Source organism: Pipistrellus hanaki (assembly GCF_964339955.1).
Source record: "Pipistrellus hanaki genome assembly, chromosome: 15".
Lineage (NCBI taxonomy): Eukaryota > Metazoa > Chordata > Mammalia > Chiroptera > Vespertilionidae > Pipistrellus > Pipistrellus hanaki.
Genome location: NC_140517.1, coordinates 17223479 through 17241245, shown reverse-complemented (window position 1 = coordinate 17241245; position 17767 = coordinate 17223479). Strand labels below are relative to the sequence as shown.

The window sequence follows — 17767 nt, the reverse complement described above, 5'->3', positions numbered from 1 at the left end:
GATGGGAACGAGTAGACTATCTAAACTAAAGAGAAAAGAATGTCCTACAAAGGGTTAACAAACTCAAAAGCTATGCAATGGGGGCAGGGGTGAATGGAAAATAAATGGAATATAACTAAAAGAATATTAGTGTGGAAAAATAGGAGTATCTCTATCTGATATGAGGCCAGGGCCAGGTCATGATTATGTGTATGTTAACCATATAATTTATCACTAAAAATGAAACACTCTTGATAGTGAAGTGTGATACACAGCTCTGATTAATCTGGAACAATAAGGATAATAATATGAGATATAGAGCCACCGTGACCTTTCATCCTACAAGCAAAGTGGCTTCTAGAGAGTGCGTCATGGCACAGAGAGATCTGCAGAGGAGAGAATGACTAGGAGGTCGAGGCTTTCAGCCTGATGCCACAGACCAATTAAGAGGCCACTTCAGACCACCATCCATGCGATGACAAGAGCTTGAAAGGGGGGTTGGGAGAGAAGAGGCTGGATTTATGACAGGTTTAAGGTTTGAGCAGACATACTAGCATAGGGGAGCGTGATGGAGGGGACTCCTGGTTTGATTTCAACTTTTGGCAACTATGTGGCTAGTGCTGTTTTCCACAGAACAGCAGACCCTGGGAGAGGCGGGCAGCAGGATTAGGATTGACACATGGTTGGAATGAGGCTCAGAGCATGAAAGATGAGGTTAATCGTCCTATTAACCCAGCGGTGAGTCACAGAATGTTCGAGAGAGAGGATGTCAGAAGCTGCCACCCGATACTCTGAAAGGATGGATGGATGGATGGCCCACAGTCCAGGACATCTCACTGTCAAGCCCTCAGATGGTCCTGGCAATGACTTGGGAGCCAGACTCTATTCTGTCTCTGGGGTTAAGGTTATCATACATATGCATGTCATTCATTCTGGGAAGGAAGAAACCAGAGGAATGGGATCCCCGTGGGGCTGTGGTCTTTATGTTTTGGGAGTGGGAAGGCAACTGTGCCAGCCGGGGTGAGAGGACAGACAGTAGGGTAGGCCATGTGAACAACTCATTGCACAGGCATAGCTGGTGGACTCTAGGAACTATGAGAATTGATATCCAATTCAATTCAGTTATTCTGATTTGTAAATATATATATATGTCAGTTTCAGAGATGAAGGGAGAGGGAGAGAGAGATTGAAACATCAAATGAGAGAAAATAATTGATCGGCTGCCTCCTGCACGCCCCACACTGGGGATCGAGCCTGCAACCTTCTGTGCCCAGTCGGAAATTGAACCATGACCTTCTGCTTCCTAGATTGAAACTCAACTACTAAACCACACCAGCCGGGTCTGATTTGTAATTTTTTTTTTTTTTTTTTTTTTTTTTTTTTTTTTACCTTATGTCCAACATGTTTATAATTTTCTTGCTTAAATGTTACAGTCCAATATTCCCTGAGCTTGGTGAATTAAGAGAAAAACTCGAGCTGTAACCAGAAGCAGCTGGTCATGAAATAGAGTTAACCTAGTTAGCTGAAACTAGATTAGTCACTAGAGAAATGGTCTGATGTGGGCATTTGGCTGAAGTAACTTACAAGGACCTAGTATATGACACCATTCCTGCAGGGCCCCCAGAAGATCTTGCAGGGAGGAGGGGTTCAACTTCACACAGTCCCAAGATGGGAGCGGAAACTATTTTCACTTGGGTTTTAAAGGAAAGGATGGTGTCTGAAGGGACTAAGTGGGGGTCTGTGTTGGTTTTGTGTCTAGGAGCCAATGGGAGTTTCCAAGACTTTCCCCATAACCCACTGCTTCAATAGAAAAGCACTCACAGGGCAAAAAATAGTTGCACATGTGTAATTAAAATGTTTTAGCAATTTAGTGGCTATTTTGTTTGTACAGTATTATCATTATTATTATTTTAAAATATTTTTTATTGAGGAAGGGAGAGAAGATAGAGATAGAAGCATCAATGATGATAGAGAATCATTGATCAGCTGCCTCTTGCACACCCCACACTTGGGATCGAGCACACAACCCAGGCATGTGCCATGACCAGGAATCGAACCATGAACTACTGGTTCATAGGATGACACTCAACTACTAAGCCACACTGACTGTGCTGTGCAGTATTAGTAACATCTTGGAAAATGTTTCCTTTCAAATGAAAGATTTCAAGGGTTGACTATGTTTATATTTTATAGCTTAAATTCTATAGCTTAGCATTGATTTCACGATAGAAGACAGTAGAAAAGTAGAAATTGCTCGAAGATATTTTTTAAAGGCATTTAACACCATATCAATTTCACATATGAAATTTTAACTATGGTGAGGCCAAACTATACTAAATTTCCACAAAGAAAGTCATCAGGGAAGATGAGATATTTTCTTTCTCTTATACAAATTATGGGCAGAAAACGAGTAAGTGGACAAAAATGTGACACCACTCAGAAACCATCCTCAGCACCATCACTACTATAGTTCCTAACATAAGGATTCAAAGTTGAAATTACTTTGGTCAGTATTTGTTTTTGTGTATTTTTTGACATGATAAATGTTTTTGTTATATTTGACTTATTTCCTTCCCTAAAACTACAATCCTATTTCAGGAGGTGCCATTCTACAATAGTCTATTTGGAGCTATAGGTTTCTACTAAGAAACCGTTACCAAATATCTTTAAAAAAATGAAAAAAAAAATTATCGCAGAGTCACAGTCCTCATAGTCATTTGAGACCACCTTCTCCTAACATGTATTTTAGAGAAACAGGCCATTTCACTGCTCAATTAAAAAATTAATTTGTTCCTTTTGACTACAGAGAAATACGAATCATCATTAACAGTGTATTTTCAATGAAAACATAAATTCATTCACAGAAACATACTTTATTAGAAAGTTTCTCATAAGAACAGCTTGGAAGCAGATGTGTTAGTTCAATGGGCATAAAGCCATGTCTGGTATCAGCACATGGAATAAGAAAATTATTTTATTAAGAGCAAACACAAATGAGTCTGGCATAACGCAAAGAATTATAATGAGAACCGGTCTCCCTACTTGATGGCTCGATAAAATCGGTATTAATAATTTAATGACTTTTCAAAAAATAATGGGCAGAGCCCCTAATTGTCAGAAAGGCAATTTGAAGCCAGCCACTTGAGCAAGTCAAGTGATGAGAATTTCCACTCCTTTCTCAGACGGAGAAGGGTTAGCAGGAAAGCAGGGGCTATGGGAGTGCCCAGTTCCACCCTGGCTAGACTCACTGACTACTAGTATCTGCATTTCCTCCAGACAGGGGAAGTGCGGCCAGTTTACATAAGGATACGGAGCAGACGTTATATACCCAACCCGGGAAACATGGGGACAGGCAGTTGCTTCACAAGCATTTCATACACAGAAGCACAGAGAGGCACCTGAATACATGCTTCTCTTTAGAGAAATTCAAACAAAACAGATCTGGAGTGAAGGACATCGGGTTAGTTGGATGAAGAAAATGACGGTCGTAGGCAGTCTAATGGCACCTCAAAACTGTCCACACCTTATCGCTGCAACCTGTGAACCCATCACCTTACATGGCAAAGAGAGTCAGCCTGCAGCAGCCGCAGTTCAGCTGCTGTGCCAGATGTTGGTACCTTTGCTATTGTGGAGTAACATATTATCGGGAATAAGGGGGTGGGGAGTAGTGGAGGAATAAGGACACATATGTAACACCTTAATCAATAAAGAAATTAAAAAAATAGGTGGATATTGATCTGAAAAATGTGTCCTTTCCAAACCTATCAGACTACTTTTGAATAGAATCACTACTCATTTCAGCTATGGGCTGCCTTTATTGCCTGCCTGGGTGCCCACCAACACCACCTTTGGAGGATCCACAGAGGCCCTCTGATGGTCTGATATGGAAGGATGCATGCTCTTCCCACACATCCTTCACTGTTAGTGTTAGGTGGGAAGCTCTGTTAGGGTAACTGTCCCTGTCAATAATAATAGAGCTATTATTATACTATGGAGAAAGGAAGAACATGTTGGGCATGTAGATACTCTTTTGACCAATTTTAATTGTAAATGCAAATGTATAGTAGAGGTGGAGTAGTCAAGGCTTCAAACTCTTGGCAGAGCTGTCGGCTGTAGACATGGGAGTCTGTATAGGCTGCTGAGGATGGAGAGGGCAAGAACCAGTTACAGCCAAGAGACCACCTGCAGGGGCAGAGTCTATGGTCTGTCGCACCTCCTTTCCCTCTCACCAGATTTATGCATGAGTGTCTCCCAGAGCCGATAGGAAGCAGTCGATCTGAGCAGCACAGGGCTGGACCCAGGGATGCTGTACTGCGCTACCCAGATCCCTGCTCAGGACTAAATGACTTCTTCTCCCCAGATGCTGAGAAGAATTGTCCTCCCTTTTCAGGAATTGCCTAAGCAGGAAAGAGCTGTCTGTCCAAGCTCATGGCCACTTCACCATGCAGTCACATCCACCATCTGGTTGACACAGCATATAAATGCCCAGCCCCCTGATGTCAACTCAGGGGCCATACCCACAGGTGGGCTGAGCCCTTGGGATGGCACAACAGCCCAACTTCTCCAGCTGCCCATCCTGCATCGCCCTTCCCCCACAGGTGCCGATATCTCTAGTACTCTCTAATAAACTTCATTCATGATCATCTGTCTCAGCATTTGCTTCCCAGGGAACCCAGCCTGTTACAGAATATAATTAAGAAACATGAAGACAGCTCAAAAGACACAGCTAAAAAGACTCAAGCCCTGGTCAGCTGCTCAGTGATTAAAGCGCTGGCCTGTGGACCGGATGGTGGTGGGTTCAATTTGCTGTCAAGGTCACATACCTTTGTTGTAAGTTCATCTCCAGCCCTGGTATGTGAGGGAGGCAACCAATCAATATCTCTCTCTCATGTGGATGTTTTTTCTCTCTCTGTCATCCACCCCTATCACTCTCTCTGAATATTAATGGTGGGGGGAGGAGATATCCTCAGGTGAGGATAAAACAATAACCATAATAATAATAAAGACCTCAAAATAATGGTGAGGTGGTATAGTAATAGAAAAGCTATTTTTCTTTGTAAGATTTCTCATACTATTTGAATTTTAAAACATATGCATGTAACTTAATATATATATTTAAGTACAATGTTATAGAGAAAAGGACAAAAAAAATAATTTCTTTGGAGAAGCCATTATAATCATGGATCTGACTGTTTTTTACTCCACTTTACTTCCATTTGCAAGGCTTCAAAGACTAGTAGACTTTGGAACCTACAGATCACCAAAAGTCCAACTCTCTTGCCACATCACATGCAAACTGTGTCATGTTCCCTTCCTCCTCATTTCGTTTTCTTGTAGGCATGCATGTTCTCACTCACATGCATCTCCACACAGAGCTGGCTTCTCAACTTTTTCTTCCCGTTACCACTCTCCATCTTCCAAACTTTGGAAAAGCAGAAAACAAGCAGGACATATTGAACATCCCTGGGAGAGTCAAACAAGCACCTGAACACGATTTGATATGAAATGTGTCATCTTTCTTCTATCCTAAGGATCATACTTGACGCCTCATCACTCAGATCTAACTCACACTATCTATTTCATAAAGACTGGATATGCTGCGGGCTGGAGGGGGTCAATAGGGGAAAAGGTGCACATTTGGGATACTTTCAACATTAAAGATAAATTTAACACAGGAAGAAACGAAGTGCTCCAGTTAAAATTCTCTCTCTTGGAATCAAGGACAATACACACTTAATATTTCTTTAAAAAACAAACAAACACAAATCTATTAATGTCAATGACCTATCAAATAAAGGTTTGTGTTCATTTTTAAAGGATCTAGAAAAGATCTAGACCTGTAGGTCATTCTGGACAAAGAGGATATCGAAATCCTTCCATTAAATAATTGTCAGAGCTCTTGTCAATTGGAGGCACTAAGGTCAGCAAACTGTGAAGAGGAAATTCCAGCACCACCTTCACCACCTACGGGTTTCCACCCATCTCCCGGGAACCTCACCTGTGTCTGCACCCCGGCCACTCCATGTGCAGATGGAGCTGTCCGCACCACCTGATGCTTCAGTGCTCTCCACCTGCCGGGGGCGGATGAGTCCCAGGCTTGTTAGAGGTGAAGGACAACGCTGTCGAATGAAAGAGAATTCTACATAATTGATTTCTGTTTGGTTGGTTGTCTGGTTGCTTTTTGTTGCCTTTAATTTACCACGTAACGAGTGTATTCAGTGTACTTCAAAGAGCGACCCTTGGGGTGAGATAGAAAAGAAAAATGGAGCTGTTTCCTAGAGTGGACGAGGGCTCTCTCAGTGGCATTGTTTCTACAGAATTGAGATGCCATTTCCCACGGATGACCCCCATTTCATGGGCCACCCTGACTCTGCTCCATTTGCATATTGCACATGTGAATTGAATGAGATGTGGAAAATGCAGTCCTCTCAAAAAGAGAAGGTTAATTAGGTATTGTTTTCATTTGAAATCACAACAATTTTTTAAACATTTACATTATAGAAAAGGGCACTATACAGAATGAGGCAAGCTAGGTTTACAGTTGCTCTTATGGAAAACAATTAGTAAATAATAATACAAGAATAAATTGTGTTTTGTGTACTCACAACTGTTAACTTACTTTTGCCCCACGCTGTGATTTCCCATATAATCCTGTGCATCTCTGAGTGCTCATTGGCCAAGCTCTCTGCAGAAGTAAAAGGGCATCCCCCAATTTAAATAAGTAATAATCTCTTAAGGAACAACTGCTAACAAGTCACAGTTCTCTGGCAAAACTGAAAGTCTGGTTTAATTTCCTTTAGTTGTTACAATCAGTAAACCTTTTCCTTTCATTTTTGAATCGACTTAAAAGAAAAAAAATACATTATAAATACAGCTTTTGTAAATTCATAATAATTTCAAAAAAACACACATACCAGTAGAGAAGGCAAACATCTACACATCTTTTTACTGCTTTAAGAAAAAAAAAAAATCCAGTATAATTTTCTCATTTTAAACTTTTGTACAATGTCTTTTTAAAATATATTGTGCATTTTAATTGAAAACTGCACTTTATTAAGAAAAGGAGAAGGAACAAAGATCACAGATCGAGAAATGAAAGTCATGGTGCGTGATGTATTGGTGCATTTTGATGCCATAATGTTGCAGTTTTGAGCCGTGCAGACCACAGAGCACTATGCGGCTTCACCATCCATAAACCTGTCTGCATTCCAGCTCCCAGCCAGGTTAATGCTGCTACTAAATAACATAAACATCTGTAAAAGATTCAGGCCTGTTCTGATGTCCACATTCAGCTTTGCATCAAATAAAAACTATTTCTATGCTCGGAGCCTTCCCTAGCCACCACCACAACTCTTTCAAGTAATAAATAAAAAATATGCCATTTGCCAACATAGGTCCTTCATGAACTACTATATTCATTCATATCCTTAAGTTAGCCAGGCATTTACAGAAACATCAAAATAGAGATAGTGCAATGAGAAAAGATAGGCAGGCTTTGTAAGGAAAAAAAGATGCCTCATTGGTATATTTCCAAATTATTCTGGTATGGACAAGCTAAGGAGTCCAATATTTTTCCTTAGTAGGCATCTGGAAAGTGTGATTATAAATAGCAAAGTGCCTTTATTATTTAATTGTTTGTGGAATTCAAAGATAGCTACATGCAAATACCTTGTTTACATCGCCTCAAATTGTATCAGCTTCAGAAGATTATTGCTAATCCTTTAATCTCTTGGTATGTGTGTATCCCCTAATCAGAGTGTACTAGTTAGTAGGCTATACTGACTTTTGGTACTTCATTATAAATGTACTCCAATGTCGTAAATGATAAGTGACTAGAGAAACCTACTTAGTATATATCATATAGTATGTCATCATCCTGTAGAATGAGCAGACTTTAATCACTACCAGTTTTTCAGAAAGGGGGCATGGTTTCTACTTGTACTTTAAAAAGTATGCTCTGGTGGTCAGTGCACAGCAAAATGTATGCCTAAAGGGCTACATATTTTAGAATGGGAAATGGAGTTCTATGCTTTAAGTGTCTCTTTTTTCCTAATACATAAGACTATGCTCCGTGAAATATAGTGAAGGGAGATCAAAGAAAACTCGGTGATAAACTTCAGGAAAAAAAAAAAAAAGTATGAAACTATAAAGAAAACAGACGTAACATTTGGGGAAAATATTCTAGGCAGTATAGTTCATTTGATATATTACAGTTGTAAATAAAGATACTATTTGGCAGTGTTAAGGATTGTGTTTTTATATCAACAACTTTAGTTACCAACATTTCACAATCCTTGGGAAATTAGCCTTACCCAAGGTCTTAACCACTGACTCTCCCAAAAGAGAATAGCAAATGAAAGGTCAGACATCACACACCGATGACCAATGCACTTTCTGAGTCTTATTACATATGAATTCTACGTTCAGAGCTGAACGCTGACACTCGAAACCTAATGTATTAAAAATCATTAAGAACAGTCAAATAGGAAAAGAGCAATACAAACAAACCAATGACAAGAAAACATCTTTCAAGGCTACTGATCAATTGTATTGAATGTAATACAGAGAAAGGCAAAGGGGTTTAAATGCTTTTGGCCACTGAAGATGCAAACGCCAGCCAAACAGGATCTTAGAAGCATTTCCAGGTCTATGAATAACACCAGGGGAACACTAAAGCAAACACAGCGTATGTTCTCAAATAAAGCAAGGCCATTCTAGTCCAGTTTTGATATTTACCTCGAACAAAACTCATGGATCACGTGGTTGAAAGACCAGGGGTACAGTGTTAAAAACTACAGTCATCAAGCCAGTTACACTTGCATTTCGATCACATCAGAACATTTGGGAATGAACAGCATGGTCTAGTCCCTGTTACAGAGCATGGCTGCTAGGAAAATGTGTCACTGGACGAGGCCTCCTGGAGCCATCTCGAGTCTGGGCATGGCGAGATGGCAGTGCTGCAGATCCATCGCCTGTACGTTCAATGCAAGAACACAGTTTTGTCCACCTAGAGCCCCTGGCTGCTGAAACACACTATTGTCATTGCAAGCTAAGTCATGGCTGCCGATCAGAAGAAATATTCTTTCTGATTTTCACTGACTGCGTTTTGTCTATTAAGCTGGCTTTTCAAAACAGCCTCGGCACCGTCTACATTCTCTGACCTTTTTGCCTCATTTCTTTTGTATAACCTTTTCTGCTGATAAATGCGAACAGCTATGGCAGTGATACACAGCAAGATAAAGATCACAACAGCTATCAAACCTGGTGAGAGAAGAGAGAAAAGAAAACCAAAGTCAGAATGTTCACCTGAACAGGGACGGTGTTGATGTCATCGTTTCATAAGTCATCATAAAATTATTTTCAGCTTAAATCAAAATTGGAAATATCAAGATTTCAGGTATTTCTGGATCAAGTGGCATCATGATATGTTGAGATTTTTTCTGAGTGTATTACCCTTGAGGATGATTCACCCCGAATCATTCTGGATGTATATTATATTGAATTTATTCTGTGCGTTTATATTTAACACAAGAAGGTCTCTAAGATTATGAAGTCACTTCAAACTAAGACACAGACAAGTTATAATTATTTTGAAATTACAGGATAGTAGTAACATCACAAAGAATTAAATGTTTTCTCATACTTAAATATGTAGATATTTTAATTATGTTGATTTTTAATAATCTATATAATATGCTGAATAGCAGAAACAGTTTATATACAGTATATGAATAATCCTGACTAATAAAATATACAGTATTGATACCCATATATAGGTACATTTAGGTTATTTCTATATGAAGAATATTGATTTTTTTTGAAACTTCTGGTTGTAAATAAAGAAAGGCTTGCACTGCTAGGCCATCACAGGAAAATAAACAAAAGGAAGAAAAAAAAAGATTCATTCAAGAGTGTCTCTGATGAAACACTAAAAATTACTCATTTCATTAAATCTTGACCTTTGGTTATAACTCTTTTTAACATTCTGGGTGAAGAAATAAACATTTCCCATCAAGTACTTCTGGTCGTCTACCCTGAAGTATGATGGCTGTCTGCATGCAAGTGCTTGTGTGGATGTATGAGCTGTGAGCTGCCCTACTTGCTTCTTGCTGCACAGAACACCGTTTCTATTGAAAGAATGACTGACAGATAAACTATGATTGTTTGACTTGGAAATTTGGCAGATATTTCTTCCAAAATGAAAAGAGTTCCATTTTAGAATGTCCCTTCAAGAATGACTGACAGTATACGGGGGTTTGCAAAAGGAGAAAGTTTATTCTTAAATTATTATTTGTTTGTATTTTTCCATATGAATAACTGTAAACCTTCTTTTGCACACCCCTGTATATATTGTCAATGATAAAGTCAAGCTTTCACGTGAAAGACAGAATCTGGGAAGCTATTGTCTGTCACCATGCATTGGAGAGTTTCCTAACACTTAGACTTTCCTGATGAGATCAGTAGAGTTGTTAATTATGGCTGTTTTTTTTTTTACAGACAAAAATAGGTCAATGAAAACAGCAGTGTGGATCCTACTGTAAAACTGTGAGTCTTCATTCTAGTTCAATGGAGCCCAATTAAGCCAAGCCTACGAAGGGTCCCATCAGTGACAGTGGCTTCCTGAGCACAAGCTTTTAGGGGCAGATTCATTAGAGCTAATTGTAACATTGCCAGTGGCTAAGTGAATTTTTGTCTGGGTCAACCTTATCTGAGGAGAGCAATGTAGCTAAATCTAATATAAATGTGGTAACCGAATTCTGTACCTCAAATCTGAAGACTTTACTAATGGGTATGGCTATTTTTGTTATTATTAGCCATATTAATAAATAATCATTCAAATCAGAATATCCATTTGTTGTTATATTGTGCCTCTCACCTTAGAAAAGCAACCAGTTACGTTGCTATAAATATCTCTGTCTTTTGGTTATAGGCCTCTTGTTTAAAAAAGAAAAAGAAAAAACAAGTTCTGAACCATGCCAACATGAAAACTGATGGAGGCGTTATAGAGAGCAGGGTATTGCAACTATAAAATAAACATCAGCACCACACTGGCCCAGGGAGGACATCCGGGCAGTCCATCCGAAACCAATGGATCTGGAACCATTTTCTTCATGTAGGTGATTTATGTCCTTTAATTTGGGGGAGATGCTATATCAGGATTTGTCGTGTCCAAGGAAAAAACCTTGATTATACAAATAATGCAAAAGATATTCTAAATAAAATATGGCCAGCTACTGCACTCTGTGCTGCTGCCATCTGAAACTCTGTGTGAATGCGTTTTTATGAGGAAATTATGTAGCTTTCTGTCTAAATCTGGCCATCCATGTTTGTGTGGCCTGGCCAGAAACCCTCTGCAGTAAATCCTCTCAAACTGGGTCACCAGTTTTTAAATGTCTTATCAAATCAATATCCTATATTATGTATTCAGTGTTTGTAACTGAAGAAAAGATCATCTGAAATATACAACATCGGGGGATTATCCAATTTGGGAAAATCCTTAAGTGAATTCATTATTGTTACACTGTGGGTGCAGTTTATAAGGAACTAGACAACGGGCGAAGAATTCTACCATGATGCTCCCAGATGGAGACATGCACCCGAGGATGACATTCTGGGATTGAGCAGGTCAACTGCACCTGGTCCCAGGCAAGGCCTCGTAGAAGGCCATGGCCAGCTGCTCTGCCTCTGAGGCTCAGTCCTTGCAATGATCAAGAGCAGACACCAGATCTGTAGATCTTAGCGAGTCCCTGAGCTGCAAACCTCCCATGTTGTCCTTCTCTGCTCTAAGCATTTGAATCAAGTAAGGATTTCACAGGCAATCTATAACTTGTTGCCATTCTAAAATAACACAGAATGACTTAATAGAGCTCTCCTTTACTCCATAAACCTGGTCAATGATCTTTGCCCACAGCAACAGTATTCTAAAGATTAAATACTTAGTTCTAACATCGACTTGATTATGTAATCACTCTCTCTCTCCCCCTGTATCTCTATCTCGCTATATCTATACTGGTTAAATGTATAGAAAGCACCATTATGAGATTGAGACCATTTGTTTGACTAGAAACCTGCTTTAAAATGTGGAGATTGAAATGCTATAGCTTTAAATGAGTTTTTACCAAATAATGGTGAAATACGTTAATAATACGTATTAACGTATTTCTTTTTAGACATGCAGTTATTAGCAACTCTTCTAACAGGTTTTTGCTTCTTACATGACTAATTGGGGATCCTATTTAGGAATCGTTAATTTATACACCATGAATTTGATAAAAAGTAAAGCAATGGGACTACACAAAGACCTGGCCAGTACTATACTGTCTAAATAAAATCCTAATTACTTAAAGGAAGGCTATGTCTAGGTGAGTAAGAGTGTAAAAAAATAAAACTGAAGCCCACATAAGTTGCCCACGAATATGAGTAATCACATTATCTGGCAATGTAATTAAATAAAAGTTTACTTTTTATGTTCATATGTGCAGAGTGTGGAAAAAAGGTGAGCCAGAAACATTTCAGTAATCTGAGTTTAATGCCATTCCTAAAATCTTAATCTTGAAGAAAAAGTTTATTTGGGGGTTGGTATTGAAAAAAAAAAATTATGTCTCAGAGAATATACTGTTTCATTGCTAAGAAGATAAACTCAATTTTTTTGTGTGTGAATTCTGCAATTTAAAATAACTAGGAGCCATTTTTATTCAATTTACCTAAATTTTATACAAATGTAAATAAAATATAACATTTATTGATGGTATCATCTAAACAATGAAAATTACTGTTTTATTAATCATTAAGGCAACACAAAACATATCCTTCTAATGTTAATCTCAGGTTTTCTCAACTCTTCACATAAACCCTTGCAGAAGCAGTGACATGTCCAAGAAGCCATCAAAAATGATACTTCTTCAAATATATTCAGAATTACCTAGGGAATGTAGATGGCCATTTTCCAGCTAAATTGTATTCCTTAAGACACAGTTTAGCATCTGTTCTTTAAGTGTGGTGCTTCAGTAAAGTGATCAATTATTTATTCTGAAAATCTCCAAGGAAGCTGGGCATTGAGGAATACTCTATAGGACAATCCAGTAGAATTAATCAACCAACCCCATGGGCCCCAGGATTCAGTGCCTGACCCTGAAAGAGTTTCTAGAATGCTGAAGATCCACCATTCCTAGCAATGACAATAAGAACCAGAGACGAGCTCATCCACTTACCTCCAATTACCGCAGAGTCACTTCTGATAGCATTAGCTAGGGGCTCTCTGTCATCTCTTGTTCCAGAATGATCTGCAGTAAAAGGACAAAACGGGGGGAGGGAGAGGGGGTGATATATGCAAGTAAAAAGAATTTTGAAAATGTCATAAACGTTTTAAAGCAGAACAGAATGTAGGTCAATGTGGGATCTCTGTTATTTTAAACTTAAGAAATGTCAACCGCGATGTCCCGCATGCATACGAAAGTGCGAATCCAGAGACAAATGGGGAAGGGAGCTGAAAGTTAAACGGAAGCAATTTGAAGAAGCCATCTGGAGAATGTCGCATCACAGCAGCATCGGAAGCTTTCAAGGCGATGGGCAAGCTGTGTTTGCGGCTGGGTAATGACACGCAGATGCTACCTGCGAAGGAGTGTGTCCTCTCCCTGGATGTGGCGTCGGTGCCAGCCTGGGCCACGCAGCTGGACTCGGTCACGTGCCCTGAGACAGTGACGAGGGGGGAGCGGCCGGGGTGCAGAGCAGCCTTCAGAGGGGCCACGTGGCTGAGCTGCACTGCGGACAGGCAGCCCAGGAAGCCCTGCGCCCCAGCCAGCGCGGTCTCCTGGTCCACATCGCTGTGCTCTGCAGAGACAAAGACACAGCGGCATTAGCGGTGCCAGTGCCAATGGAATGTTCCCCGTCTGATATGCAGTAGCCGCCTATGTATTTAGTCACTGCACACGTACACACACACACACACACACACACACACACAGTGACTACATTCCTTTTTTTTTTTTTTTTTACTTTATTTAAAAAGTCAGCTCCCTTAAGTCTTTCTACAGTAACTGATGAGCCTTTCAAGGTTAATGAAGGCAAGATTTTCAACCTTGCTAATTACATATGACAAACTCCCAGGAAATGATTAAAGCCTCCATAAGAATGGGTTACAAACAGATGAGGGTTCATGATGATGGTCTCACATAGTAGAGATTAAGGCCCTGCCCCCCACCCCACCCCCAATTTTTAGGGAGTCTAACTGCTCATGGACAGCAGTGAGAACTTGCATGCCTCTCTTCCAGCTCCAATGGCTGCCATCACTCAGACAGAACGATCTGTGCGCCCTGAGGACAGGTGCATACTCCCAATTGACTGAGCAATGAGTTAATATGGGGCTATTGTGGAGCAGAGATTGGCTTGAATGCCAGAATATTAATTCATAATTTTACAGTGCAGAATAGATTTCTATTTTATGCCTGAAGAGCATGCGTCTAAACAAGTGCAACTAAGTAGTGTTAGAGTCCAAAGGTTATCAGACTGCAAGGCATCCATCCATCCAATACACACACCCCTGCACTGCACATGTGGAGACATGGACCACATGTGCATTTTGGTCTCTCTTTTTAAAAAAGAACATAATAGATGGTAAGTATTTAGTGAGTGCTCGAAGGGATTTGCATGTTTGTGTGTAAGCCTTGCAGTGGCCATGAGTATCTGATTCCAGTCATATAGAGGGGACACTTAGGTTCAGAATTTTAGGGATTTGCCTGAGATTCCACAGCTGGCGTCGTGTACTGGACTCCGGTCTTGTTAGACTTCCAACCACAGGCTTCTTTTATTCATGAGCCGCTTTCTGACAGATTCTTTCCTTGGCTCTGCTGGTATCTTCTGCAGCACCTTTTATTTATTTATTTATTTATTTATTTATTTATTTATTTAATTATTATTTTTGGCTTGAGAGCAGCTATTCTTGGAGTAACTCCCGGCAACTCAGCTCAGATTGAACTGTCTCATCATATCAGGGTTTCTGAAAGACACTTCCTTCTCCTCCCTTTTCATTCACATTTTATGCCGAAGGATAAAAATACTGATGGAATGTTTAGTGTCATGAGCATCATTCGCTATAAAAAGAAAACGGTGCATTAGAGGAGTGATGTCACGTTCCATGGTGGCAGATACAGTATTCAGCTCCAGTCTGTCTGACTCTGGAGGCCAGGGTCTCCCCGCCAGGCTCCTGCCTCCCAGCACTGAGAGGTATCACTCTGCTGCTCACATGCCAGACTGCAAGCTCCATGAGTGTACAAAGGACCTCAGCGCCCAGCATCATGTGGGTACCTGGGAGGCATTGCATCAGTGTGTACAAAGCAAAGAACGGACTTAGTCCCACCACAGTCATTCATTTGACTGGATATTCACTCAAAAGCATGTATTTTTAGAAAGACAGCATTCTTGTCTTGAAGTTTTTTTTTCAGGTTTTTTGTTTGTTTTATTTAACAAGAGATGAAAAGGAAATACTTCAATGCAACATAATCAGAACAGTGTTTTTCTCATTTCTCCTAAGAGGTTAAAATCTTTAAATAAAATTTCTTTAGACCTTTAAAAAATCTTATCTTTTAACCAAAATAAAAAATAAAAAACTTCAAGTAAATAGATAAGATTCATTCCTTAGTAAAAGTCTGACATGAGCTGACTTTTAAAATCCTTCAAATTAAAAATATTTTTCCTATTACATATTTTTTACAAAAATTTTAAACTATAAAAGTTAAAATCGACAGTCAGTCCATTAATATTTGTTGTTTTAAGAGCTAAAGACACAGGAAATAAACTCCCTACAATTCAGGCATCTTGCATTCCAGCAGGGGAGACGGGAAATAAACACAGAGAAAGGCGACTAATGAAAATTTTGAAGAGTGACAATGCCAGGAAGAAATAAATTAGAAACTGTGATGGGGTGTATCTGGAACAGAACTTTATCTTAATGAATGAGGTGACTTTTTTGTTGTTGTTGTCTACTTAAGGATGCATCTTTTCACAGACCCAGTCTCTTAGTAGTCTGTTGCTATTATTCCAACAGCTTCTGGCTTTTGTGCTTTTTTTCCTCCAAATTTGCAAGCTTCCCTGTGATTTAGGAATCTTTGTCAGATTGTTCCTAGGCGTGGACTGCCCTCATCTATTCTGGGCGCTCTAAATCTGTGGACACAAGGTTTTCTTTAGCCGGAACATTTCATAGATGGTGCGTGCAAGTACTGTTTCAACTTGACCCCTTTAACCGCGTGGAGTGCCGATTATTCACATTGAGTCTCCTCCACTCCTCTCTAAGCTATTTTACTGTGCCTCCTCATTTCTATCGTTTAGGACTTATTTTTGTGGGGTCAAGTGTTTCATTCACTTTATCTTCCAGGTGACAAAGTCAAGCATCAACAGAGACCATTCTTTCCTGCTGAGTTTTTCAGTCTGGAAAAATAAAAAAATAAGTTTTCATTCCTCAAGGTCTTTTTGTTGCTTTACTAGAATTTCCTCCAAGCTCTTACTAAGTTTCATTCCGAACGCCATCTGTCTCCTGGAGTGGCTTTATGTTGATAGGGAAGGATTCCGGTTGCTTTGGTTTTCCTCCCATTTTATAGCTGTTGAATCTCTTTAAGTAGAGGTTGTTTTTCTCATCTGCTCCTTGAGTCACAGTCACCGACTTCCGTAGATGGCTGACGCCCAGGGAAAGCAGACAGGGCAGCCATCCATGTCAGTGAGACGGTGGGCAAAGCACCCACCCAACTCCAGAGAGAGAGTAATTGGCCCACATTTCAGCTCACCCTCAGTAGGATTCAGGAAGCCCTCAGATTCCAGATCAGCCCCTTTTGGCAAAGAGGGAAAATGGACACACTGATGTTTTCATGTTGATCCTCCCCTCCTCCCAGGCAATCCAGAGATATATGAAAGCCCAGAATTCCAAGTGGGAGGTGGGAATCCAAACAATTCAGGGTCTCTCCCCTGCCCGGCCAGACTCTTGTAAGCTGACCCCCAGGCCCTCTTCCAACCAGTCTCACCACACTTTCTCACCAGGAACCTCCAGAGTCCCCACTGCCTGTGGGCTGGGCCAACACCTCCTTGTTTTGGGAGAGTCAGTGGGCTGCAATTAGAATCAGGAGTGAAGGGGAATTACAGGGACTCTGCAGGCATCTTCCCAGAATTAAGTCCAAACAAAATTAACAGCTATATTCAGGTGCTCACAGCAGAGTTGGCCCTAGAAATACCCAGCAAGAGAGATCTGCATTGATGCCGAAGCCGGTTTGGCTCAGTGGTAGAGCGTTGGTCTGCAGACTGAAAGGTCCCAGGTTCGATTCCGGTCAAGGGCATGTACCTTGGTTGTGGGCACATCCCCGGTGGGGGAGGGGAGAGGTGAAGGAGGCGGCTGGTCGATGTTTCTCTCTCATCGTCGTTTCTACAATAGCTCTCTAGCTCTCCCCCTTCCTCTCTGTAAAAAATCAATAAAATATATTTTTTAAAAAGAAAGAGAGAGATCTGCATTGACCATGATGCTAGTACAGCCAATGAGCAAAAATATACATCCTTCCTATCATCTGACTGCTGACTTGCTAACCACGTAAGAGTGAGAATAGGAAGGTGGAGGAATCAAAGACAGATATCTCCTACTTTACGTAACCCTGATAGACAATCATGCCTTGCATGTTTCTGGTTATGAAAATACTCATGTGACTCAGACTTCTGGGTAGTCTTGCCTATCAGAAAGTTAGGCTCGTTTTGTTGTATCTTCCTATAAAATGCTTTGTTGAAGAAGAAATCTTTTAACAAAAAGTCTATTATG

General features: G+C 40.2%; 1 protein-coding gene across 2 annotated transcripts in view; it reads right to left on the bottom strand.

The window, feature by feature from the left end:
• Window positions 1-6630: 6630 nt before the first annotated feature.
• The window catches only part of CNTNAP4 (contactin associated protein family member 4), a 235965-nt gene continuing 224828 nt past the window's right edge, over window positions 6631-17767 (bottom strand). For both annotated transcript variants that reach the window (XM_084860693.1, XM_084860692.1), the window contains exons 22-24: window positions 13591-13809; window positions 13191-13262; window positions 6631-9240 (exon numbers count right to left, since the gene is read on the bottom strand). In XM_084860693.1, coding sequence (XP_084716819.1) covers window positions 9047-9240; window positions 13191-13262; window positions 13591-13809 — 485 coding nt within the window. In that variant the 3' untranslated portion in view covers window positions 6631-9046. The remainder of the gene's footprint in view (window positions 9241-13190; window positions 13263-13590; window positions 13810-17767) is intronic.